We start from the raw sequence: 26,086 nt of genomic DNA, 5'->3' as shown, positions 1-26,086 counted from the left end.
CTTGATGCTTTCTCTGTTCCATATGGTCAGCCATGTCTTTGGCAATTAATCATGTACAGAATCAGTTGAGTGCTCTCTGAAGCATTGAAGTCAACGTTTAGTTGTACCTGTGCCAATGGGGGCAGTGGGGGCTGCAGGCGTAAAATAGCAAGATGAAGAGCTGCTGGCGCCAAAGTCTGTGCAGCTGGCTTCTATAAACAACACTTTTTTCCCTCCTCACCTTTTTTTTTTTTTCCACTTTCTTTGACAAACATGAGCCATTTTTCAACATCATCCAAAGCAAAAAAGTTGCTGAGTGAAACTTTCCTATCTAGTATGGTGGACTAATAAACAAAAGGCTGTCAGTTGTATTTAAAATGTCCAAATTGCTGGTGATAACTTAAAACATCCTGGCTAATTCCTTCCTTCCATTGAAAATGGGGTGTATTAATACACTCTTTAAATTTAAAAAAAAAAAGGCATTGCTTACAAACCACTACTAAGTTTTCTGCTATATACCGGTGAAATCATGTTTAACTAGTGTTTCCTGTAGACTTCAGGTTCATGTTCCATAAAGGCTACCATGCTGCAGCTGCACAGACCATTAGGACCCTTTTTCCAGAGAGTAATACCAATGTATCTAAATAAAACAACAAGAAAAATAAGTGATAGGGAGTTAATAGCTGGTGGTGCTACCATGTGTAATGACACCTGATTTTTGTTCTTCCTCTCTTAGTAATGGATTATTGATATATGACTGCTGCCTGGATTGGAAGAGATTAGTAGAGACTTGGAAATTTATCCTGCTAATCTGCTTAAATCTCTAATGAGTAAATTAAAACTTTATTCAAAGAGGTGAAAAGCTCATTTGTTAACCAAACAATGTGGGACTGAGAAACAAAAAATCCGAAATGCCATTTTAGTTCAGACTGATACATCATTCATTTGCCAGAATATTAGGGATCATGTCTTTGTGATGTAGTATTTCTAAGCATGTGTGTACTTCCCAGTTAACTCTGTCAAGGAGGAAAAATATATAGCTTTAGAAGAAAAAATACAAGAATGAAATCAGCTAGTTCAAGTACCAGTATGGTAGTGACCAAATCATATTATATTATTCTTGCTTCTTTGAATGGCATCAAATATTTTGTTACAACCCTGGTAAGAAACCCAAGTTTAGCCATTTTTAAGGCTGGTAGAAATGTGATTTTTATCTAAGGAATAACACAGTTTTATCAAGTACCATGGTGATGTTTGATTTTATTTCTAGGGACTAAAGAAGGAGGCTATTACTATCCAAATCTCATTCTAGTATGTGTGTACGAGGGAATTGCTTTGGTAGCTACTATCTTTTAGGTCAGCAGAGCTTTGCCTCCAAGTCTGGAGGCGAGCAAAGGGCATAATTGCTAAATTCAATCACTAATTTGATACAGATGGTTAGTGTATAAAGCTGGTAAGAACTGGCATATTTCTAGTCAAGTTGATGTAGGTATGTTAATTTGCACCAACTGAGCATCTGGCCATTTTTTTTAAAAGCAAGATAATTTCGGCAATTACTGAGGAAAGTCCTATCTATTCCCATAAATTGTCCGTAGTATAAAAATAGAGTAGATCAGCACAATGCACTAATAATGCTATATTAAAAGACACTCCAGCTGATAAGAGAGTCAGTGATGTCCCAAGCCAGTGAGGTGCAGTTTGTTATCTCTTTGCTTAGGTTGTCCAGGATGTATTTTCACCAGTTCAGGAAACACAGGAAAGTAAGTTTCAACAATTTGTAAACATTAGCACCCCACAGAAACCTCTGCTAACAGAAGGAAGAGATAAGGCAGGCCATAGGATTGCTTGCATTGTTTGTTTGTTCTGCTGCCCTGTGGTCCCAATGTTTTGGAGGAAAAATGAGCCAATGTTGAGTCCAGTTTAGAAAAGTAAAGGCTTCACTCATCATAGGAGAAAGGGGGCCTCAGCAGACAATTATCTGTCATTAAAGATGATGAAATGAATGAAGACACAGGGTCAGCGTTTCTTTGATGGGTTGTGCAATTATAGGAATGTTCTACAGAAGGCTGTGCCTGCCCTTTAAAATCAGAGAGGTATTGGCTGAGTTTTTGATGGATTTTTATCAGTGTTGATGTGAGGAAATGGCTTTTGCCAGCTGATAACATCTTTGACCTAGTTTCTTGAACCCTTCACCTTTATCAATAAGGGCACGTTGGACTCCTTTCTGATCTCATAAAAATAAATCCTAAAATAATGTCTGTATAGGAAATATCGTGCAAATATGGCATTCTTTCAAAAAGAGTATTTTACATTTTCCTTTCACCCTATGCTACTGTTTTCTTGTTACAGATTGGGTTTTTTTTCATTGATACTCATATAAACACTGTGTACTATATCCTGCACTCAGGACCCAGATGACTGTATTTACTTCAGTGGTGTTAGGTAAAGCTAAATTTCTCTTTGAGATAGGTGCACGCAGCTTCATAGTGCTTTTTCACCTCAGAGCTAGTGACATTTGTACCTCATCTGTCATTAATATGACACCCTGAAAGCTGCAGGAGATAATTATCACAATATTTTTTGTACATAGCCAGAAACACTGCTGATAGTTCTGAATAGTAGTAAACCCCATGAAATCCTGTTGAAATCAGTGCATTTACTTGGCATATTAGTGTGAAACTTGGCTTGTAGTGATTTCATATTTCTGAATTATGTTACACTTACCCTCCCAGTAAAATTAAATTACTCCTAAATTGTCACAATAATGCTGCACCCAAAAGTGAAATGCAAATATATTTGTAGAGTAGTTTAAGTAGCAGAATGTAATTACCAAGCTTGGAATTTGGATTAACACCTTTACTTCTACTGAAAGCAACAGTTGACCTGAGTAGTTAGAGGACTTTGATTCTATATCTCATCTGAAAGAGTACGTCTCCACCAAGGGGGCTGGAACATTTTGTATAGTGGGGGTGCTGAGAGCCATTGCACCAAACTGCAAACTGTGTATATAATGGAAACCACTTCAAGCCAGGGGTATGCACAACCCTAGTTTCGGCACCAATGATCACCACCACTGCAGAGTCATAGATTTGGCAGTGACTCAGAAAAAACAGCACGATGAATGGATCACTTGCATTGCCATTTCCCACAAAACCTTCCCAGTATTGAACCAAGTCATTACCTAGATGAGACTTTGTGAGATCTGATATGCTGTCACACAAGTAACAAGGCTATAATTCGATTGCACTAAAATATGCCGAAAAACTATTCCATAAAATAGCATTTCTCAACCGGGAAGGCAGGGAGGTATGGACAGTTTTCAGGGGGTCTGCCAAGGGACAATGTTAAATTGACTGGGCCCAGTGCAGAAAGCCAAAGCCCCTGAGGTGGGGTTGAAATCTGGAGCCCTGAGCCCAACCACTTGGAGCTTAAGGTGAAGCCTGAACGGTGTAGATTTGTGAGGGGCCCCAGGCAATTACCATGCTTGCTACCCCAATGCAGTCTGTGGCTTTTATATACAGATAACCAGTTGTTGTGGCACAGGTGGGCATGGAGTTTTTAGAGCATGATGGGGTGGGCCTCAGGAACACAAAGGTTGAGAACTTGTTACGAAACACCATTTTATATATATAATGAACAGATAAATATAAAAGTAATAGGGCTTAAAAATATATTTGTCTTGAAAGTCAAGTGGTATGAATTATCATGCATGAGAGTATAGAAGTCCCTTCTAATAACACACATGCTAGTGATCAGAGCCTCATGAGTGCTGGAAGTCCTCCCATTGCAACCGAAGAGAGGTAGAAGGGTTTGAGCTGAATTAATTTAGCACCTTAAAGCTGCTGTGTGAAGTTCTCTCAGCCAGATGCTTTACTCACACTTGTGTTGTGTTTTCACATTTATCGTTATTGCCATGAGAAATATTTTTTTTTTAGGAAAGGTTACAATTTGGTGTAATCACATGACTCTAAGAGCTGGGAGCCTTGTATTGGGACTGACTTAAGTTTACTGATTTGAGGGTTTTCTATTGTGGAATTGCAGCATGGAATTTGGATTTGTTGTATGACAGAACAGACCCATTCTTTGTTAAGATTATACTGAATATACCTGGCTATGAAGACAAAAACACTGACATGTAGTCTTATCTATGGAATAGGACTCCAACAAACTGAAGTGTAATAAGATCTTTGGGGATGATAATTTATCTTGGTCCAAGGATGACTGAATTTCATTACACTTACACTTTCTGACTCTATGTAATTAATTTCAGAATCTAAAATAATTATTTACTGCCTTGAAACATGATTATTCAACAAAAAAGAAAAAAAGGGGTAGGAATTCTCTGTACAAAAAAATAGTACTGATAGAATGAACCAGGAGTTGGAAAAAAAATAACTCAGTATTACTCTGCAAATATTAAAGAAAATATTAAATTATAGAAATACTTTATAATATTTATACAAAAAAGCACAAAAGAGAAGGAATCATGTCTTGAGAAAGTAAGAGCTAGAATGCACAGCATCTTGTTGTGTTACTTAAGGCAATGAAGCTTTAAGGTTTACCTTATGTGCCATGTACATTGATCAAATACCAAATATATGGTGGCCATTTTTGGCCATCATTTACTGTATTGATTTGTCAGTAGTGTAGCTGTAATAAAAAAACTCATTGATTTACTGTCCTTATTAGCTTATGGGCTTTTTATTAATTTTATGTTTTTTGGATTATAATTTTTTATGTTTTTTTCCCCTTTAAGACAAGCCTAGTGCTCTGTGAAGTTGGAAAAAGGGAACGAACCATGGAACAAAAGACAGAAATAATCAACAGCCTCTTACCACTTCTTAATGAGCGACAGGAGCTACGCAAAGAATGGACAGCAAGGTGAGAGCCCTAAGGAAGAGAAAAATATAGTGAGACCTTTTAATAAAAAGAAAAAAAGCATGATCAACTATTCCTGTGAAGTTGCATGTAAGAAAAATAAACAGCAGGGCAAGTCTTTTTTAAAAAAGGAGTTTCACAGTTTGCTTGTCTAGTTACATTTCTATGTGAATTAAATAGTCAAGTGATACTATATATGATTTTACGGTTAATTTAACCACATGCTACTGTACAGCTATGTTGATATAGCAATCTATTCATTTGATAACCTGGTGAACAGCATGCCCATTTAAAGGATGCAGTCAATTTAATGATACTTTGGCTGAAAACATTTTCCCTAGTATTGCTACAAATACTACCTGCTGATGTCTCATGGTTGTGATAGGCCTCATATGACAGCCTAACCTTGAGGTAAGCTACACAAATGACAAAAATGGTGAGAAGGTTCGAAGCTGCATGCAGTAATTGAAAATATTTTAACACATTTTTAATTGCCTAAATTTTTACTTAAAATTATTCCGTTAACTGTGATGAATGCCCAGGAACATATTCAGTGAGATGCATTTCAGTGAGAATCAATAAGTTATAATCTTAATGTGTATTCTTGTTGGAAAACTTGTGTATAGCATATATGACATGGTGTTTACGAGAAAGTAATTTGACTTTCTTCATTTTACTCCCCTGTTCTAGTAATGGCTGCTAGATCAGTTGGTTTTACCTTACCATTCTTAGCTCTAAATCTAAAAACGTAAAATTAGTTCTAAATATAATGTTTTAATAATCTCTTGTTCTTTCTTGTTTTTAAGACAGTTGATTAAATTAATACAAAGCTCTATTGCAAAAACAGGTCAAATACTGCCTTTGGATATGTCCCATTAAAATCAATAAGGCTCGTATATTTGCATGTAAGACCAAACTTCGGCCTGTTGTATTTATTATTGTGGCACTTGTGGTATTCTGGGTAACTGCTTAATTGTCATGAACTTTTTCCTAATAGTGCATGCCAGTTAAAAGAGCGCTGTTGTATTTTTAATACCGTGCTTTGTACAGATACTGAAATTTCTGTAGATTTGACCTCAGTTACTTCTAAAAGTCAGCAGAGGCTGCTTAACCTAATATTTTATTGAGTTCGCTGTTCTCAGTGTTGCTGTACTGTATGTCTTCTTGAAACACCTCAAAAACTCCAGGGATTAAACACTAAAATAGAGTAACAGTTATTTGAACAAATGACCAACTTGTACAGAAAGATTTTTTTCTAGTGGGTTAGGGAGCTTTGGCTTTATGATATTAATCAGGTGTGGTCTTAGAATGCAAAATACCTGTCTAAAAGAAGTGTAAAGTTTCCTCATGTTATGTCACTCACTTTTCCGTTTAGTTTCCTGCTTCTTAAAGAATCTCGTGGATGGTTTTAAAGTCCGTGAAAGTGCATCATTTGTCTTATTAAATTAAACCAAATGAGTGGAGGGGACGTTATTAGCTGAAGAGACACCCCCCGCCCCAGGGCTTTTCTTCACCTGGAACACTGTATTTTTTTATTTTTTTTTTTGTTAAACAAAATAGAGGCCTCTCTAGAGACAGGGAAAGAATAAACTGTTGTAATGACTGGCATGTCTTCTTAGAATCCATTTAGTTTAACAATAATTTCCTAATATACCAAATCATCGGGGATCATGACCAAAAATGACTTATTTTGAAAGGAGTCTGGTTACATCGTTTCTGGCCTTTGCTTACTACTAACAATTTAATCAGACGCTGGAGCCAGCACTGATGTGGTAGACACAGTCTAGTCTGACACAAAAATTCTAAAGTACTTTGGGGGATGGGGGTGGGAAAGCTTAGAAGCAGACAGAGTGCAGGCCTCCTTAAAACTAAACACCTGAAAGAAAATTTCAAGAGTGTGGTATCTTAAAAGCTTAGAAAGAAAGTGTCCCGTGAGCATTAAATAACCATAATCCTTTTTTTTCCATTTGATGTTTCCTATCGTAAGAGTCTCATCCATATGATCTGCATAAACAGACTGTTACCATATACCTCACTTTACCTCATCAAAGCTTCAACTAGATGTCTGGAATGAAGCATTGACTATGGCAGCCATCAAGCAAGCAGTGGTGAAAGTTATAAAACATCCGTCACAGTGCTAGCAGTATGCCAGTGTTTTAGAGATTGGTCTATTGTGTACTTTGGAATTACAGGAGAAAAATGTGCTTGGACAGGAAGTAATTAGCGCTTGTCAAAGGGCAGGCAATAGGCTACAGTATTTTATTTTCAGCAGGCTATCAAGGGATCAGCTAGATTAGATAATAGATTTCCCCTCCTCTGGAAGTTAAATACAGATGACTCTAATTACCTTACACTACACATTAAAGCACACATTATGAACAGTGCAACTTGAAGAAATTTAGGTCAACTAAGGCTGGATCTACACTCACCATTTAAAATTGAACGCTTAGGTTTGATCTTCTGGGGTTCACTGTTGACCCCAGAACTCCTTGCTAGTCGGCAAGGATTAAGGAATGCCAACAGGAGGAGCACTCCCATCGGCATCTGCCGTGAAGACAGGGACAAATATCAACAGCTGCTAAATCAATTTTTAGTATGCAGTTGGCATACCTAAAATTGTATAGCAGCCATCCACATTCAGCATAACGTAGACCTAGCCTAAGAGAGCTGCTCTCTAAAAACTTTACTGTTGTTTCAGCAGGTTCACTTGTGGCACTGATATTGTAATTTTTTTTTCAAAAAAATTCATGGTTGGAATGGTAACAGTGTTCAAAGGAGATTGTGCTTTTACAGCCCTGTGAGTCTTCCTCACTGAAATATCAGGATTTCACTAACATGCATTTCTGTCTTAATCAAACAAACCATTCCCCTGTGGATTTTGCTTTGGTTATACCAGGGCTTCTGCACAATGGGTTTGTGTTACAGCATTGCAGTTTAGATCACACAGTAGTGCGCAAAGTATTATGACCTGCCATTTTGCATACTGTTAACCCTTAGACACTGCTATCCAAACAGGGCTTTCAGGGATGCAAATTAATCTATATTGAGTGGCAAGGACCTAAAATACCTCAGGTAGGATTGTGTATGTGTGTGTTCAAAGTGTTAACAGAAATGTCCCAGAGTTTCTAAAGGCTCATATTTGTTTATATTGCTCGATAGTGTCTGATGGACAGGTTATTATAGCTGTTAAAGAACTGCTCAAGCCCTTTGAACTGACCCCGTCTTGACCTCAGCTTACGAAAGGTCACTCTTAAGCTAATAAAACAGGCGGAACCTTTGCATCTACTGTAGCAAACAGAGGCTAAAGAGAACAGCTGTGAATTTTGAACTGACCATGCAAACTGGTGCAGGTTTTTGAGGTCACCATATGATAATGAAAATTACCACAAAATTATATGCATAGTGAGCAAGAGAGGGCAAAGTCTAATGTATTGGGTTTGATAAATGAAGTGTGAAGTTACCCATCTGGCTCTAGACGGTGCGCTCTCTCTTTCTCTCTCAGTCTCTCTCTCTCTCTCTCTCTCTCTCTCTCTTGAGAGAGAGAGAGAGAGAGAGGAAACAATTTAAAATACCCATGGTACATATGTCAGAGAGGTAGCCGTGTTAGTCTGTAGCTTCGAGAACAACCAGAAGTCTTGTGGCACCTTATAGACTAACAGTTTGGAGCATAAGCTTTCATGGGCAGAGACCCACTTCATCAGATGCAACACCAGATGCATCTGATGAAGTGGGTCTTTGCCCACTAAAGCTTATGTTCCAAAATATCTATTAGTCTATAAGGTGCCACAAGACTTCTGGTTGTTCTCATGGTACATATAGAATCATGGACCCATGCAAAGGGCTGGAATAGGTTTCGATTTAATGGTGACCATGGAAGAAATTTTTATTTGAAAAATGAGACCAAAGGGGGGAAACGTACAATGTAAGAACTCCTCCTGATTAATTTTTCAGAACACTCATAATACCTTAATAAAGTTATTGTTATTTGCAAATACAGCTTTCTGAACATAGAATTCAAGACACATATGATCAACATGGAGTAAGAAGGAAATTTGCAAAATTATACCATGTAATAATAGCATAAACAATATTTGTTAAACTTAGTGAAGTTGGTGTTAAAATCTTTCATGTCCCAGAAATGCACAGATAAGCACAAAAATCCATACCTTTCATTCCTCTTCTAAATATTATTGGGATCATAGATCTGTTCTGTACTAAGTTTTCTTAAAGATTTGCTTATCTTGCTCTTTGCTCTTGTGTTAGTTTTTAATATTTCTTTTGCTACAATTTGTGAATGAACATGTTTGTTATTAAATTGTCACAAAAAGTCAACAATATTATTGTTCATTGCAATTATTCATTATTAATAGTACAAATCAATCTTATCACTGAAATTTGGATTTTGTGTAAAAATATAATATTATGAGTCAGATTCAGATTAGTTTAGCCAGGTGAAATCTGTGATAACCACAGATGATAATCTGGAACTGTGATGTTCTGTGTTTGGGGAGATGAACATAATGAAGTTACCAATTTGATCAAAGAGAAAGTAAATTTTTTTTCTTTAACACTCTTTATTTTTTAAAATAGTAATACTCAAACAGATCCTAAAGTCTGTACTTTAACTACACTTTTGACTGAATGAAATCAGAATAAAGATTTTATAAAGAAAAAAGTCCAAAATAAGCAGGGAATTCCTTTGGTTCATGAAACAAACCTAGCAGAAATGTGTTACCTGATTATATCTTGTAAGAAAGTATAGCTTAAATTCAAGTTCCTTGACTCATCAACATAATACATGAGAAAATCCTATTTATGAGATCACTAATACATAGTACAACTACCGAGTTAGGTCATTGTTTAATTGTCTTAACATTTGTTACTTCACGCACATGTTCCTTTTGGTTGGTACTTTGTTATATAACTACTGACAGTAAGTTTTCTGGCTTCTACTCTCTTCTTGTACCTACCAAAACAAAGCAGCCGAAATGTAGCACTATAAAGACTAACACAATTATTTATTCAGTGGTAAGCTTTCATGGGACAGACCCACTTCATCAGATCATTTTGTTAGTCTTCAAAGTGCTACATTTCGGCTGCTTTGTTTTGTTGGAGTACAGACTAACACGGCTATCTCTCTGTTTCCGTATCTAACTAATTTGTCACAGTCTAGCCGCTCAAAAAACAAACAACTGTTTCTTGATCATATGTCTCAGATTGTATCTCTAATTTCCATGTAAAAGTTCTTTGAAGAGTTGTTACAGGTAGTTCCTGACTTATGAACAGGTTGCGTTCCAAACAGCTGGTCATAACTCGATTTGGTTGTAAGCTGGAAACACTGTTATACTGTAATCCCTTGCGGTACATGAGGATTGCATTCCATGCAGCCCTCGCGTGCCTTGAATTTCACGTAAGTCAGGAAGGGCTTGCATTGGGGCCCTGGGAGGGGACAGGGGGGTTAAGCCTGCGGTGGGTTAGGGTGGCAGGGGTGGTGGGAGGGTGCAGTTGAACTGGTGCTTGCAGGGGATTGGACCAGGCAGCTGGGGGTTGGGGTGGGGGTTCAGCCCAGCCAGGGGGTTGGAGCCAGAGCCCTGGGTGGCAGGGTTGGGAGCCCCAGGCACAGGTTGAATCTGGAGCCCCGCATGCCAGGGAGTGTGAGCTGGGGCCCCGCGTGCCAGGGAGTGTGAGCTGGGACCGTGGAGCACTGGGGAGTTTGAACAGGGTGAACTGGGGTGGAGGAGTTAGCTGGCAGGAGGAGAGCTTCATGCACTTGCAGCAGCTGATAGCTGGAGCCCTGCACGCACTGGCTGCTGGCAGCCCAGCATGTGCTGGTGGAGTCAGCTGGGGATCGGGGGGCTTGAGCTGGGCGGAGGGGGGATTGAATGGGGGTGAACTGGGGTGGGGGTGGGTTGAGCTGACAGAGCACCTGCACATGCCAGCAGCGGCTGATAGCCAGAGCCCCAGGCACGGTGGGGGCGGTGAGCTGGGGCCGTGGGAGGGAGGGGTTGAGCTGGGTGGGGGGTTGAATGGTGGGTGCATCAGGGCGGGGTGGTTGAGTGGAGTGGGGCTGGGAGCCCTGCTGGGAGCCAGAGGCACAGTTTGAAGTTGGACCCCTATGCATGGGGGTGGGTGAACTGGGGCTGCAGAGGGGTTGAGCCAGGCAGGGGAGGGGTTGAATGGGGTGCACTAGGGCAGGGGACAGGTTGGAGCCCCATGCATGCTGAGCCAGCAGCACGGGGGGGGATTGGTCTGGGGCCACATGGGGGTTGGGGCCGGGTGGGGGTTAAAGCCCAGGTGTGCAGGGGGGTTGGGGCACGGGGGTTGGAACTGGGTCTGCGGGGGTTGGAGAGGAGCCCCTGGCATGCAGCTGGAGCCCCCTGCTGGGGGAAGTGAGCTGGGGCGCACAGGGGGTGTGATTGGTCGTAAGTACGAATGGTCGTAAGTTAATATGTTTGTAAGTCAGGGACCGCCTGTATTCAGTCATCTCTGTATGCTTGATGTGGGTTCATTCTGGGTTTTGCTTTGGCCTGTGCTTCCATGTAGTTCATTATCATCTTCTGCTAAGTAAAGCTCTTTCTTCTTTGTTATTCTCATGGTTCTTATTCCAGTTTGGGACCACTGTCTCCTATCTTTTAAGACCTACTACTTCAACCTCAACAGCTTATATCTTTTTGACCACCTTTGACTCATCCCTTTTTTGACCTGTACAAGTGAACATGTGATTTTTTTAACCCTATATTTTAGTTGAAAGATCTAAACTGGGAGGAGTTTCTCTTATTTAGAAGAGAATGCTAATTTTTCCATTTTTCTGTTTCTCCTCATATCAGTTCATTATTTTACCTCCCTACTTTATTGTATAAGCCTTGAGAAATGTGAGTTTATCTCACACGCAACCCTTTCATTTTTCCACATTACAGCTGGAATCAGACTAAGGAAGACAGGCCAAAATTTAGAAAGAAAGTAGAGATTCATGATGATCATATGGGTAGTCAAGAACAGAAGATTATCATAATGTCCTATGAGGTTAGTGAGAAAATGGGCATATAGTATTCTGGTATAAAGTATATGATGGAAAAATCTGATTTTGGGTTTGCTGATCTCCATGGGTGCACCACTGAAATTGCTCCTTCCATCCCAAAGGATGAGTAGTAACCCTGGATGCTCATGTGAGGAATGTGGTGGTCTGATTGTCACAGAGATATTATTTTTACTTGGTATTAACCACCAAATCCTACCCACAAATTTTTATATATAGCTTGAAGGCTTTTATTTACGTGTTTGGAATTCCAAGCCAACCCAGAAGAGCTACGGTGTGTTTTAACATTACATTCATGCAGGACAATAAGTCTGGCTTTCCCCAAGATCAAGTTAGTCAAAAATTTGGTCCAGATTAGAATTCTGAACTTGTGTACCCTAGCTGTTGCCATAACCATATTCTAGCCTCTCAGATAAGGGTGTACATGGGTTTGAAATTGGGTAAAGCTGAAGTAACGATATTACATACCAGTGCTGCCTCAGACCAGATGGTTGGGACTACATGACCTCTTGATATCTCTTCCAACCTTATATTTCTGTGATTCTTTGATTACATCATCTCCTGGGCTCTCCTGGCTGGCATTGTGCCAGCGACCAATTCAGATAGAGCTAAGCCAACAGAAAGCCAGCCAAATTATCCGGGTCTTTGTTCTAAAAGCACATTTGGAGGCCTCAGTCATGATTAATTTCTGACTGATATAATCATTATCTGCTGACCTTGTATTCAGCAATGTTCTCAGTTAGTGAATAGATGGAGAGTAACAGTTCTTTTCAGCTGATGGTATGTTTGCTCCAGATGAGATCTCAGAAGATATTATCATCAGATACTAGTCATAGGGGTTGCCTGAGTCTGAAAAATGGTCTCACACCCTTTCTCCCTCCTTGGTCCTGGCATGTTTGTTTTCCATGGTTGTCAAAAAGGAAATAAAACAACTGTGGTTTTCAGAAATGGTTCCATTGACTGATTAGTCAATGCCTATTTGCAAATGTTAAGTAACTACTTATTTTTTTGAAGGCATACCATTAGTTTGAAATATATTTATCTCAGTCTCACACCACTCTGGGGTTACCTGTTGATCACTTGCAATTAGTGAAACCAAAATGTTCAGATTAATAGAAATACTTAGATTATAAACTCTTTGTGGCAAGGCCTGTATTTGTGCTATGGATAGTGTAACAGTACCTATTTTATGTACATCATGAAAACTCTGTAAAGCAGATTGAAAGTCGAAACTTCTGGATTCTTGATGGATGTACAGAACTCTGATACCTTAGTGAAATTTTCAGTTCTCTTCAGGGAATGCTTGAGGATCAGCTGTGTCTGGTGACCTTTGCCAGCTCTTTTGCATCTTGTGACCCCATTTTTTGCTTTACTCTTTCACCTATGTTTGTTTTATTCAAAAATCTTTGAACCAGCCAGGCTTGGTATCAGTTGATCATGCAAGTACTCTAAAGAGCGATGCAATTACGCTGGATTAAATGCCGCTGTTTAATAGCAACAGTTTTTTTTCTTTTCAAGTATCTTGACCCTCTGTCCTTAAAATGACTTTGCATCTAAAAACTGTCTATTTACACATAACTCTGCGTTCTGGCTGATGATGCAGTCAGTTCATGAAAAACTTAAGCTATTGCAAAGAATGTTATGGATTTAGTACAAAACTACTGATAGGGTTCACGTTATGTAGTATTTTAGGGACGTCTTTTGTAGAAGTTTGTAACAAAACTTGAATCCAAGTTAGTTGCTCTTTTTTTAATGAGTCTTGCAGTCTCTTTCATTACAACTTTACAAATTTTTTGCTCTGAAGGCCACTTGATCACTTATTTCAATTTTAGCAACCACAGTCATGAGTAGCATTGACAGGCATAATACTCTAATAGACAGAAAAAGTATGGTCATATAGAAATCTTAGCTGACACATTCCTCCTTTGATTTTATACCCACTTTAGGTGGGTCTGACAGGTCTTCAAACAAAGAACCAATTGGCTGGCAAGTGACACAGATTTAGCCCTCATTACACAATGATTAAAATTTCCAAGCCAAAAAGCAGAGTTGGTGATTCACACAACCTGCTTGAGAAATTTGTTGAACTTGATACATTTTATAGAGTGTGAGCGTTTGCTCATTTGATGAATAAAAATAAGAAAATTGCTCATTAAGAAAATATTATAATATATACTGATCTGAATTAATTTCATGTGGACAAGGCTTTAAAGCCAGCTCTAGTGATAGTTCCTTACTTATATAAGGCTACATCTACACCGTGAGGTAAATTCTAATTTAAGGCAGTTAACTCGATATTACCCCATGACTGTCTTCACTGTAAATACCATGAGCTTGATTTAGGAAGCACTAATATTGATATAATATCATCGGAACCTGCTGGATATGGCATCAGGTTCAAATGTAAAAGTTTGAATAAAGGCCAGTGTGGAAGCGCCATGTCTTAAAATTGAATTTATTAGCCTCCAGAGGTGTTCCTTTGTAACCCACAATGCTCCACAGTGCCCTACTCTGGCTGCTGCTCTTCAGGAGTACAGCAATTAGGTAACAGGAAAGCAGTGAATTTCAAATCAGGACCAGGAAGTCTGTGGTTGTGGGTTCATGTTTGTATGAGAGCCTGAGAAATGGCTTTCTTTCTTTTCTGTTAGCGCCGTGAGTACATCTCCCCATTACAAATAGCCCCTGCTGGGAGTTCATGGTTCTGTCTCTACACGTGGTATTTTTTCCTGTGCTGCCTGGTGCCAGCCTTTGCCCCGCCAAACCAGAAGGCTGTTGTGGGGGTTGTGCTTGCACAAGAGGCTGAGAAACTTTTTTCAGTGGTTTACATTTGTGCGTGTCCCCACTTCACCACAGGCACCATGCAGTCAGGGTCTTTCCCGCACTCAACAACATCATGTGGCTAGCCCCTAACCAAATAAAAGGGCATGCCTGTGGTTCGGTGCTGACCATGCTGCCAGGCAACACCAAGTCCTGGCGTGTGTGTGGTTAGGGCTCCAAGGGCAGGAAAGATTTTTGGGGGGTTGCAGCTGTCCAGGGGGACATCTCCACTGGCAGCTAACATTTTTGGGGGCTTGCAGCTGTCCTGAGAGCCTGCTTCAATTGGTCCCCCCCCACCAAAAATATTTTCAGGGCCTTTCTGCTGCCGGGAGGAAGTCTCCCCCCAGTGGCTACGAATTGTGAGGCTTGGCTGCTGCCTGGGGTGAACAGTTCAAGTGGCCCTTGAGACACAGACCACGCATACCATAGCCAAAAAAGATTTTTGGGGGCTGTGTCATCTGGCCATTCAATTTCCCAAATATCAAACTGCCCCACAATGGCAATGAAATTTGGTGAGCCCTATCCCCTCTGTTGGCAAAGCCTGCGTAGTGAAGAGGGAAGACAAAAATATTTTCCCTAGCCTTTTCTATCCTCTTTCATCTAACTTTGGACCCGGTCATGGGGAAGTGAGTGGAGGGCCAGTTGATAATACAGACTGTGCACAGAAGTTGAATAATGGACTGGGAAGCCAAATACCCTCCACTCAGCAACTCTCTTTTTCAGAAACTTTACTATCAACTCTTCATGCTTTTCGTTGTCCCTGTATTATTTTCAAGGATCCGATGTAATCAAGAGATAGCAGACATTTGATAGAGGGCCATTTGAGAAGACACACTCCTGATGATTTTTATGAAATCGTTCATAATTCAGTTACATCTACAGTTTTAAAAAGCAATTCAGTTACAGAAGAAAGATTTCTGTGCATCTGGCGATCTTTGTTGATGCACTAGTTTTCCTTCCTTCCACCTGGAAAAATGGATGTTTGCTTACCATGGGAGCAGAATGAGGGCAATGCAATGTGGGAAGATGATGTCAAATACCAATGAAAATACCCAGAATGCTGCGAGGATAAGTGAACTGTGAGATAGGTTCCCACAATGCACTGCTGCAACAGTCAATGTTTGCCAATAGAATGTGGCAGCAATAAGTCGACTTTGTGTGGAGTATGTGGGGAGGTGAAGATAGTCAAATTCAAATTTATAAAATCCAGTGTTACAAAATCGATATTAATAAATTCGTATCTTGTAGTGTAGATGTAGCTGAAGATTTCATTATTATAATACAAGGAAGGTGCATGGTGCTCTTTTTTCAGTGATTTGTTAACAGTTTACTCACTACCACTTACATATCTGAATTCAGGGAACAGACATTATGGGGTTTTCAGGCTGCAGGGTGGTGGAGATGAAGCATATCACAGAGGTGACAAATTTATGCTCTGTAGAGACGTTGTTAGCTACATCATATGACAACTGAACCACAAAGTGGCATTAGCATCAGCTGTTTTCCTTCTTGCTAGAGTCTACCAGAGACTGAGGAGGTAGAAGGAGAAAGCAGGAGAGAATGTGCATGGATTTGTGCGTATGTGTAATTGTGATATATTGCTCGGTTGCTGTCCAGGCATTTTGAGCTAGGAATGACTGGCCCAGTGAGTGAAATAATATCACAGATTTATTTTGAACCCATCCACTAAGGTTTCTTATTTTCCTCTGCCCTGACCAAAATGTCTTTTATGCCTCAGAACATGGTATCTCCATAAAACCAACTTAAAAATATAGTACAAACTGAACTATTTCTAAAAATAGAAGTTTGGGGTTACTTGGGTCTGGAGGTGGAACTACCTTTTCTCTCCAAGAACTCATGTCTTATCCAATGGGTACTTTATTTTTAATGTTATTCTACTTATTGTATTAAATTTAGCTTTACATAGTATAAAACTTATTGAACTGGGTTGTAAAATCAGCATTCAGTATTAATATTGGAAAATTGTGGGATAACATGGGGAGATTAAATGCACTCAGCCACATTCTGTGCTTTTCACACCATTGCAAAAGAAGTAAGTGAACGTTCAAGTACAAACTTAAATCTTGGATAATGTTAATGTCACATGTTACTAAATTTTCATACCAAATTAGGGACTTGTTGACTTTGGGAATTAGTAATGAAATGCAAAGCATTTTGTCTCCAGTCACTAGTCCAAATGTGGGTCAGGTTGGTGGTACCAAAACATTATTCCCTTGGATTGCTGCTTGATGGTCTATGTAAAATTCATTGGTTCCTCAGTCCTAGTAGGAAAGTGTATAATTAATATAATGCCACTCTCACAACACACCCTAATTTACACCGTTGCTGGTGTTTTTCAGAGCAGCCAAAAAGCAAATGGACATAGCAACATAACAATGTGTCTAGTAACAAGTTGTTTTTCCAGTGAATGGGTGACTTGCACTATTTTACTCCAAATATGTCTTGTAAGAGACCAATAAGCAGTAGAAGTGTTAGTAATGCTGCTAAGAGTAAGCTTGTGGGAATACAATAATCAATACAGCAAAAGGTATCATTTTTGCAGAAACTGAAGAAGGGCAAAGCAGTAGGTTGTTCCATCATGATTCTCAGTGAAATAAAATTAGAGAGATTAGCTAAGTACAATATTGACCTCTCTTCGTTCAGCGAATTCTCTGTGTCTGCACTCATCAGCTCCTTAGGATGATGGACAAGAGAAGTTCAACCTCTACTTTATAACCCACTGAAATGTCTTGGGGCCCATGTCTACAAAAGGAAACATTTAGAAGGAAAGAAACATCTTCAACTAACTAAAATGTTTGTGAATTCCAATGCCACTAAAATTTTTCCTGTTACCATATTGAGTATACTAGAATTTACCCAACCTGGGCTCTTGATGAAGCAGAAAAATGCCTGGGCAAGAAGTTTATCGCAAATATTAATGAAAGGCTCAGGTGTAATCTAGAGTAAAAATTGCAAAATCACAAACACAGGCATTAGGATATGGATCAAAAATAATTTCTTCATGCATATACAGAGCATAGAAGTTGTTGTTGGGGAAAGGGTTTGGCAATTAAAAGCAAAAGTGGTAAGAGCTTGAAAGGAGAGAGAATAGCATGATAGCTGAGAGAAAGTGTTCTGAGGCCTTTTAAAACTGATACTGACAGGGTATTCCAAACTCAGTGAAAGACACTGGAATTTTTTTTTATCAGTTACATTTGTAAAGTTGGTGTAATCGAAGTTAGAATTTGGCTCAAAATAGGTTGTGAATAAAACAACAAACAATTCATCATATCAGTTTCACCTCTTTCCCTGCAAATTGTCATTGAGTTCATTGCTATCTCCCAAATTTATTCACTATTTGAAATTATTGGTAAATGATTATGCAGAAATATTCTTAGTTTGCAGATTGTTTATGAAAAGGTCATTGCAACTATATGTCTGAAGCAGAAACCATATTAGTTAGTTATAGTTGAACATACAACTCATATGTTTCTGCTTCCTGGTTGGATGAGAATAACTATTAAGAAATGAGTCCACTCATGAATGTGTGATTATGAATTCAAAATTTACTTGCTGGAATTCTCCAACATTTACTTAAAATTTGCTGTTTATGCCAGTAAATGAATGTGCGAGAATATCTGTGGCAGATGAACAGCACAGTTTGATAACGATAGTCAAAAGAATTTTCTTTTAAAATTAAAACAAAAATTCACAATTTTTCTGTATTCAACAATTTTTAGTTTTCCAATAATATGACCAATCTTGGCTTGTGGTAAATAAATAAAAAAAAAAAAGTGTTTTACTCTCTAAGAATTGTACTCTGTACAGCATTTTAACAAGGGAGATGGGGAGATGTTTGTCTAATACTGAGGATATATATATAACTATATATATAAGATACATATTTATATTTATGTATCTTAGAATGCCAAAATGCCTTCCAGGGGTATGCAGATCCTTTAATAATAGTGTTTTTTGATAATCGTGTTCAAGGTTGATTTGAGGAGATGTCCTGGAGATGAAAGGTTCACAATTTATACCCTCTATAATGGATTAATCATTCACTTTACACCATGTTTATCTTAGCAAACAATTTACCATACATGAAGAGTAGTAATTTTATTTTATATTAGGATGTCCCAAGTGTATCTTAGACATATCCCCTTAATAGATGAAGCCTAAATTCAGCTGTCATTTGCAAAGTGGTAGAACATCATTTGAGTTATTAACAACTTTGCTTGCCTGTAGGTGACACTGTTTCACCATTTATATGAACATTGTCTAAAATCTTGTCTAAGGACAAAAAAAGGAGTTACATTAGAATAATCTGAGAGTGATTCAAATAAATATATGCATTTACTGGTTCCTTCCATCTTGATAAGAGAGCTGGAGTATTAAGTATGAGTGGATGAATGGCATACTTTTCAAAGACGGCAGCAATTTATGAAATTATTTCTGATTAATTAGTTTACTAGCATCTCTACGTCTGTTCACTATCCCCTTGACAGACAAGATGTCAAAAAGATCACTCTACAGTGTTTCTAAAGGCTAATGTAATAAACTTGTAGGATAACACACTAGTGGAAAATCTTAATTCACTGCTAAGTTGTGGAAATATAAAAGCAACGTTAAAATGTTCTTAGTCGTGCAAGTCATTTAAATTAATAATGTGTGACATTAAGTGAAATCTCAGGGAGGATTTTGTCCCTACAGGAAAAAGGATACTGCTTACAGAGAAAATGAAAAATTCTATGAGGCTTGAGCAATCATCTATCTCTACAGCTACAGTGTTCATACTGCCAGATGTTCAGGTGCTGCTGCAGCTGCTTTGACATGTATATCTTTCTTCCAGGCAGAAAACAATATATACATCAGCCCAGGTGCAAGGTGGCCTTGCCAGCAAATCTGCCTCCTCCTAGCTGTGACATTCATCCACTCCCCATCAGAATGTGTACATTAGAAGGAGATTGTAATTAACCCCCGGAAAGAATAGGTTTCACTAAAGTGATGTGCACAGTAATGATATTGTTAGCTTCCTTAATTTCCAGTTTCACCATCAATTATGCCATGTGTTTCATCCAGTTGGTGCTACCCTCCCAGTGTTAATTATAACCTACAAGACTGTTACAGTTAATTTTATGGCAAGCATATTGTCTCTTCAAGGCTCCAGAGCAGCTCATAAATTATCTTGAAGGTAGAATGTAACTTGGGGAACTAGTTATGAAAATTCCATCCATCTCGCTTAGGAGGTGCAGCTGCTACTGTCAGCTGCCTTGCTGCAGCATTGTGAAGGAATTATGGTGGGTCAGGTTTAAGACGCTAGGCCCAGACTGTCACGGAGGAAAAAGGCTGTGCTGGCCCTGTCAGACAAGTACCTTCTGCCAATCCCTTGTGGTTTCACTTTGCAGTCAGTAAAAGGCAGCCAGTGCAGGTGGATGGTCCCCAAGCTGTCTTTGTTCATTACGTTACAGAAACTTGTTTTAGTTAGGCAGGTACGGAGACCTTTTCACTGTTGTCATCGTCTGCAAAGACTGAGACAGACAACTCTATAAATAACTCCGTGCTATGTTAGGGCAGTGGTAGCAATAGTGAGCAGTGTGGGAGGAATGATTAGCACTGCGCACACACACACACACAGTAGCCCACTGGGTTGTAAAATGATTGTTAATTTACTTGTTGGAAGGGGTTGGTTTGGAGGAGCACATCTGTTCCTTTTTATTTCATATACATAATTTGATGAGGTGAGATTTAATTGCTAAGTAATTTGTATGAAAGTTTGGCATTGCACAAACATGTTTTTATATTGGGATTAGTTTTATGAAGTGTGTGTTTGTTTAATTTTTCAGTTACAGAACTGAAACCTAGTTCAAGCCCTTGGGGCTTAGGAAAAAAAAAGAGAAAGAAAAGCACTCTCTACTGGATGAGACTTCCATTAAGCATATTTGTATAATTACTATAGATGCCCTTTTATTTCTGATGGCCCTTCCTTTGAAATTCTGGGTGATGAGTTTTGAAAGCTTTAAAGCTCTGGGAGTGCCCTTCAGCATTTGTCTTCATTAACTACAAGTCAGGTTTTTCTGATGATACACTTTTCTCTGCATTTTATAGCGTCCAAAAGCATCCCATATTTAGTCACTGGTGTCTTTCCCTGTTGCCTATAGCTGCTGAATGAACACTGAAATTTGGTACTTGTGCAATTCCATATACAGTCAGGGATACTGCAGATGCATATATTCAGGGCCTTTGTGAACTGACTTAAGGAGAAAAGTACAATAATAAAGAACAGCAGGGACAGTGTATCACACCATGCAGTTTTACATTCAATTTTAGTTATTTTTGATCATTTAGAATGTCCAAGAGCAAATTTTACAGAATAACGAATATTTGATATGTGCTTCCTTAATTTGTAAGCACTTTGCTTTTAAACCTTCTCAAACTAGGGAAAGTAGACATCCGCACATCAATGGTGCCATTTCTGGAGGTTGGGGTGGCAGCAGCCATGAGTGCAGGGATGCTGCTTGCTCTTCGTCCTCATCCCCTAATTGTTGGGCAGCAAAGAGAAAGTACAAATTTTTCCTCTGCCAAGTCCCTTCACGGGCCAGGAGTAAGGAGCATGTATGAAAGCCACATGCTTTTTTTTCTCCTGGGGCAATGGGAAGAAGTGCGAGCAGCATCTGTGTATGCATAGCTGTCCCCTTGGCCCTTCGGACACAGCGCCTTTGCTACACATAGAGATTCTCAAAAAGTGCATTAGTGAGGTGCTACAGTACATTCATTTATCGGAGGGGTAGCCGTGTTAGTCTGGATCTGTAACAGCAACGAAAGGTCCTGTGGCACCTTATAGACTAACAGAAAAGTTTTGAGCATGAGCTTTCGTGAGCACAGACTCATTTCATCGGATGCTGGTCTTGGAAATCTGCAGGGCCAGATATAAATAAGCCAGAGCAAGGGTGGGGATAAGAAGGTTAGCTCAGTCAGCAAGGGTGAGGCTTACTACCAGCAGTTGATCTGGTTTATTATTGTACTTTTGTCCTTAAGTCAGTTCACAAAGGCCCTGAATATATGCATCTGCAGTATCCCTGACTGTATATGGAATTGGTTCAGATCAACTGCTGGTAGTAAGCCTCACCCTTGCTGACTGAGCTAACCTTCTTATCCCCACCCTTGCTCTGGCTTATTATACCTGGCCCTGCAGATTTCCAAGACCAGCATCTGATGAAGTGAGTCTGTGCTCACGAAAGCTCATGCTCAAAACTTTTCTGTTAGTCTATAAGGTGCCACAGGACCTTTCGTTGCTCGTACGTTCATTGACACTTTGTTTTTCCCTGCATGTTGAATAGTAACAGAGAGTAAGCCGTGCTAGTCTATACACTATCAAAACAAAAAGCAGTCAAGTAGCACTTTAAAGACTAGCAAAATAGTTTATTAGGTGAGCTTTCGTGGGACAGACCCGCTTCTTCAGACCATAGCCAGACCAGAACAGACTCAATATTTAAGACACAGAGAACCAAAAACAGTAAGCAAGGAGGACAAATCAGAAAAAGATAATCAAGGTGAGCAAATCAGAGAGTGGAGGGGTGGGGGGAAAGCTCAAGAATTAGATTGAGCCGTCTGCATACTTGGCTCAATCTAATTCTTGAGCTTTCCCCCCACCCCTCCACTCTCTGATTTGCTCACCTTGATTATCTTTTTCTGATTTGTCCTCCTTGCTTACTGTTTTTGGTTTTCTGTGTCTTAAATATTGAGTCTGTTCTGGTCTGGCTATGGTCTGAAGAAGCGGGTCTGTCCCACGAAAGCTCACCTAATAAACTATTTTGCTAGTCTTTAAACTGCTATTTGACTGCTTTTTGTTTTGCTTTTGTTTTTCCCTGTGGAAATTCCAGGAAATGTGACTCTGATACATATAGAGGTCCATTTTTTCCAAATGTGAAACTCTTGGTCTGAAGTTTCCTATGAATCACTAACATAGCGTATCAATACACAGCTGTGGCCATATTATACCTTCAGGCCACACAGGCATTATTGGCTGCGGCTCAGTATCATGTTTATGCTGCAGCCCATGGTGGCAAAAATTAGGTCAGTCAGGAATGTGAATATTCCACCTCCCTGAGTGACACAAGTTACAGTGATTGTAAGTACTTGTGTGCACAGCCCCATGTCAGGGAGAGAGCTTCTCCAACCGACATAGCTTCTGCTGCTCACAGAGGTTTTTTTTTTTTTTAATGCCACTAGGAAAGTCTCTCTCTCTCTCTCTCTCACACACACACACACACACACACACACACACACACACACACACTCACTCCCCTCCCTCCCTCCCTCCAACATAGCGCTTGTTGCCGCGTGAACTGCCGCAGCGCAGCTGTTAGCAGTATAACTGCCCTGCTGTATGTATAGATGTACCCCAAGGCACGTTATTGTCTTGAGAAGAGAACAGAATCCTAAATGTTGACCATTTTAAGAAACCAGAACACTGAATCTTCTTTGTTATTCAGGGCTGGATTATGCCTTCAGGGACAGGCTTGAGCAGTAGTGGAATTTAAACTGTATCATCCTGTGCCAGAAGCATTGTATCTCAGAGATACAAATCATCTCTTGCTTCCTCCTTTCTTTGCTCCCAGGAGTGGAGGAGTTGGGTAAGAGGAGGGAAACAGTTGTTTATTTTTGGCATATGCCATTTAGTGATACATTGGTTCACTCTGCTAGGCTCCTGTGAAACATGTTGTGTGATCCACTGAAGTTTGCAGTGTTGTTGTGGCCATGTCAGACCCAGGATATTAGAGAGACAGTGTGGGTGAGATAACAGCTTCTATTTTACCAGCTTCTGTGGTCTGAAAGAGTCTCTCTTTCACCAACAGAAGTTAGTCCAATAAAAGATATTACCTCATCCACCTTGTCTCTCAACTGAAGTTTGACTTCTGACCATAACTGTATGAAGATCATCCATCAGTGTCACCAAAACAGTCCCAGTGTTGTCGCTCATTCTGTGTTCTGATTGAGAAGGATTGAAGATGTCTGCATTGATTAGCAGTTGTTAGAGTATGGTTGTCATTCATTTTTGGATGAGTTTTCTTATGAAGAGGGGCCTGGGGATATACAGTAAATTTTAAGATTGCTAGAGTCCAGTACTGGTTTTAAAAGGGCTGATCAGACTATTGCATGCTTCAAATAAGCAGGTGTATTTATTTAAACGAAAAAAGTGTTGGTGAATCTTAGTTGTTTGATTCTTTTCTCGCATACATTGTTTTTAAATCAGTGTAACTCCACTGACTTCAGTAAATTTATTATTTTTTTAACCTATTGCAACAGAGACCAGAATAAGACCTCAGTAAATGTTTTCAAACTGTCATATGACTTTTCCAGCTGAATTTGGTAAGCAAAACTATCAGGACTGAAGTGTTTCTTTTAAATATAAACATTTTGTTTTATGCATCTGAAAAAGAAAACTGTACTACAATAAAGCGCTTTTGTTCCCCTACACTGTATATCCTGAGGCCAACTTCAAAAGAAAAACTGTAACTTGGAAAGTGATTGAACTGCTGATATTATGAAGCCATAGGTCATTTGGGAAAACTTATTAAAATAACTTTAAAAGGGTGGAGACGGGGCCTGGGAAGAGCCTGAAAAGTGGCTGCCGCAGAAATCTGCTGTCATATTTGAAGAGTTTTCTTAAAAACGTATCAGTGAAAAGCTTAGGGTTTGGGCTTTTTTTTTCCTCTCTCTCTCTCAATGCAGCTGGATTGACATAATAGAACAAAATGGCAGCACAGGAGTCATAGTCCATTGGGCCAAAAATTCGGGAGGAAAATGAATGTTTAAGGTAGAGTCAGTAATAGGTCAAAAACACTTAAGAGAAAATACAATTTATTTGGAGTTAGAGGCTCCTGTTTATAAATATGGAGTTTGTAAAATCAACTTGATCAAAACATTATACTTTGCATAAATAGTCATTTTTGAAATTAGGTGGCTAAAACGTGGAAGTATGCATTTGCCCAGTGCAACTGAAATCTTTTTATTTTTGTAAAATTTGCAAGTTGTCAGATGAACATGACCCATGCAGGTCAGACTGCAAAGTTATTTCTAGGTCTCAACTCCTGTGATTAACTCAAAAATCAATTGCAATTAATCACAACGTTAAACGACAGAATGCAGTTTAAACTCATTAAATATTTTGGACATTTTTTCTACATTTTCACATATATTGATCTGAATTGGAACACAGAATACAAAGTATACAGTATTCACTTTATCTTAGTATTACAATTACAGGTTGAACCTCTCTAATCCAAAACTCTCTCATCTGGCAACATACATAATCCGGCACCATTTTTAATTAGCGGGATGACCACCTATCATGGGTGTGGCCAAGTTTCCTGTGATCCCATAAAGTTTGATTCCAGCCACCAGTCCTGCCTTTCAGTGTTTTCTGCTGTTATTTAGCTCTAATTTATCCCCTAAATGTCTTCTAAGAGCCCATTAAGCAGTGGAAGTGTTGGTAATGTGCTAGAATATATTGATCTCCTGTCTGGCAAATTCTCTTGCTCAGCACCAATCAGACCCCATGGGTGCCGGACGAGAGATGTTCAACCTGTAGTTGCACCTTGAAATAAGAAACAAAAGAAATAGTATTTTTCAGTTCACCTCATACAAATAGGCTGCGTCTACACTAGCATTTGGTTTTGAAATTAATTAGAAAGGGGGCCTAATTTCAAAAAATACCCTGGAGCATCTACGTGCATAACAGCCTCTTTCAAAATTATTTCTGGTGGAAACGGACACACGTTTTGAAATCGGTCTTCCCATCTGGTTTCAGGAAAAGTGCCCTCTTTTGAAATCCAGTTTCGAAAGAGGGTGTGTGTAGACGCTCCCCAGCCTGCTCTTTCAAAAGAGCTGGTTCTCCATGGTGGTGGCCACAGGGAGCACAGAGATGCCCTTGACATCACCAGCAGGGCTCGATGTTCTCTGGCTCCAGCCACTTTTAAAGCTGCAATGACTTGGAAACCCCATGCAGGAAGCTGAGATTTTGCTTGCAGCCACAGAAGCATGAGCTCCACCAGATACACCCTGCAGCTGTTCCCACATCCTAATGATGCACCCCGCCAGCCTGATGGTGAGCAACCAAGAGCCCCAGGGACCACCCCGCTTCCCAGCCAGAGGGGTCACCAGAGGCCAGCCAGGGACAGAAAAGGAGGAGCTCTTCATGGGCAGATGCCAAGGTAAAAGATCTCCTTGGCTTCTGGGGGAAACAATGAGGTGCTTCAGAATAGCACCGAACAGCCCCAGAATGCTGCAGCCTTCAAGCAACTGTCGCAGGGTCTCCAGAATCATGGCCAACCATCCCCATGGCTGATCGAGTAAGATCAAAGCCAAAGAACT

The 26,086-nt window shown here is 39.6% G+C and overlaps 1 protein-coding gene across 6 annotated transcripts in view; it reads left to right on the top strand.

Moving 5' to 3' along the window:
* The window catches only part of FTO (FTO alpha-ketoglutarate dependent dioxygenase), a 507,378-nt gene that overhangs the window by 256,656 nt on the left and 224,636 nt on the right, over positions 1-26,086 (top strand). For all 6 annotated transcript variants that reach the window (XR_012647536.1, XM_075009181.1, XM_075009183.1 and 3 more), the window contains one exon: positions 4,736-4,860. Coding sequence is in view for 5 of the 6 variants with exons in the window: in XM_075009181.1 (XP_074865282.1) it covers positions 4,736-4,860 (125 nt within the window). In the remaining variant the exon portion in view is untranslated. The remainder of the gene's footprint in view (positions 1-4,735; positions 4,861-26,086) is intronic.

The sequence above is a fragment of the Carettochelys insculpta genome, chromosome 14 (assembly GCF_033958435.1).
Source record: "Carettochelys insculpta isolate YL-2023 chromosome 14, ASM3395843v1, whole genome shotgun sequence".
Lineage (NCBI taxonomy): Eukaryota > Metazoa > Chordata > Testudines > Carettochelyidae > Carettochelys > Carettochelys insculpta.
The sequence above is the reverse complement of the archived record's forward strand: the minus strand, read 5'-3'. Positions and strand labels throughout refer to the sequence as shown.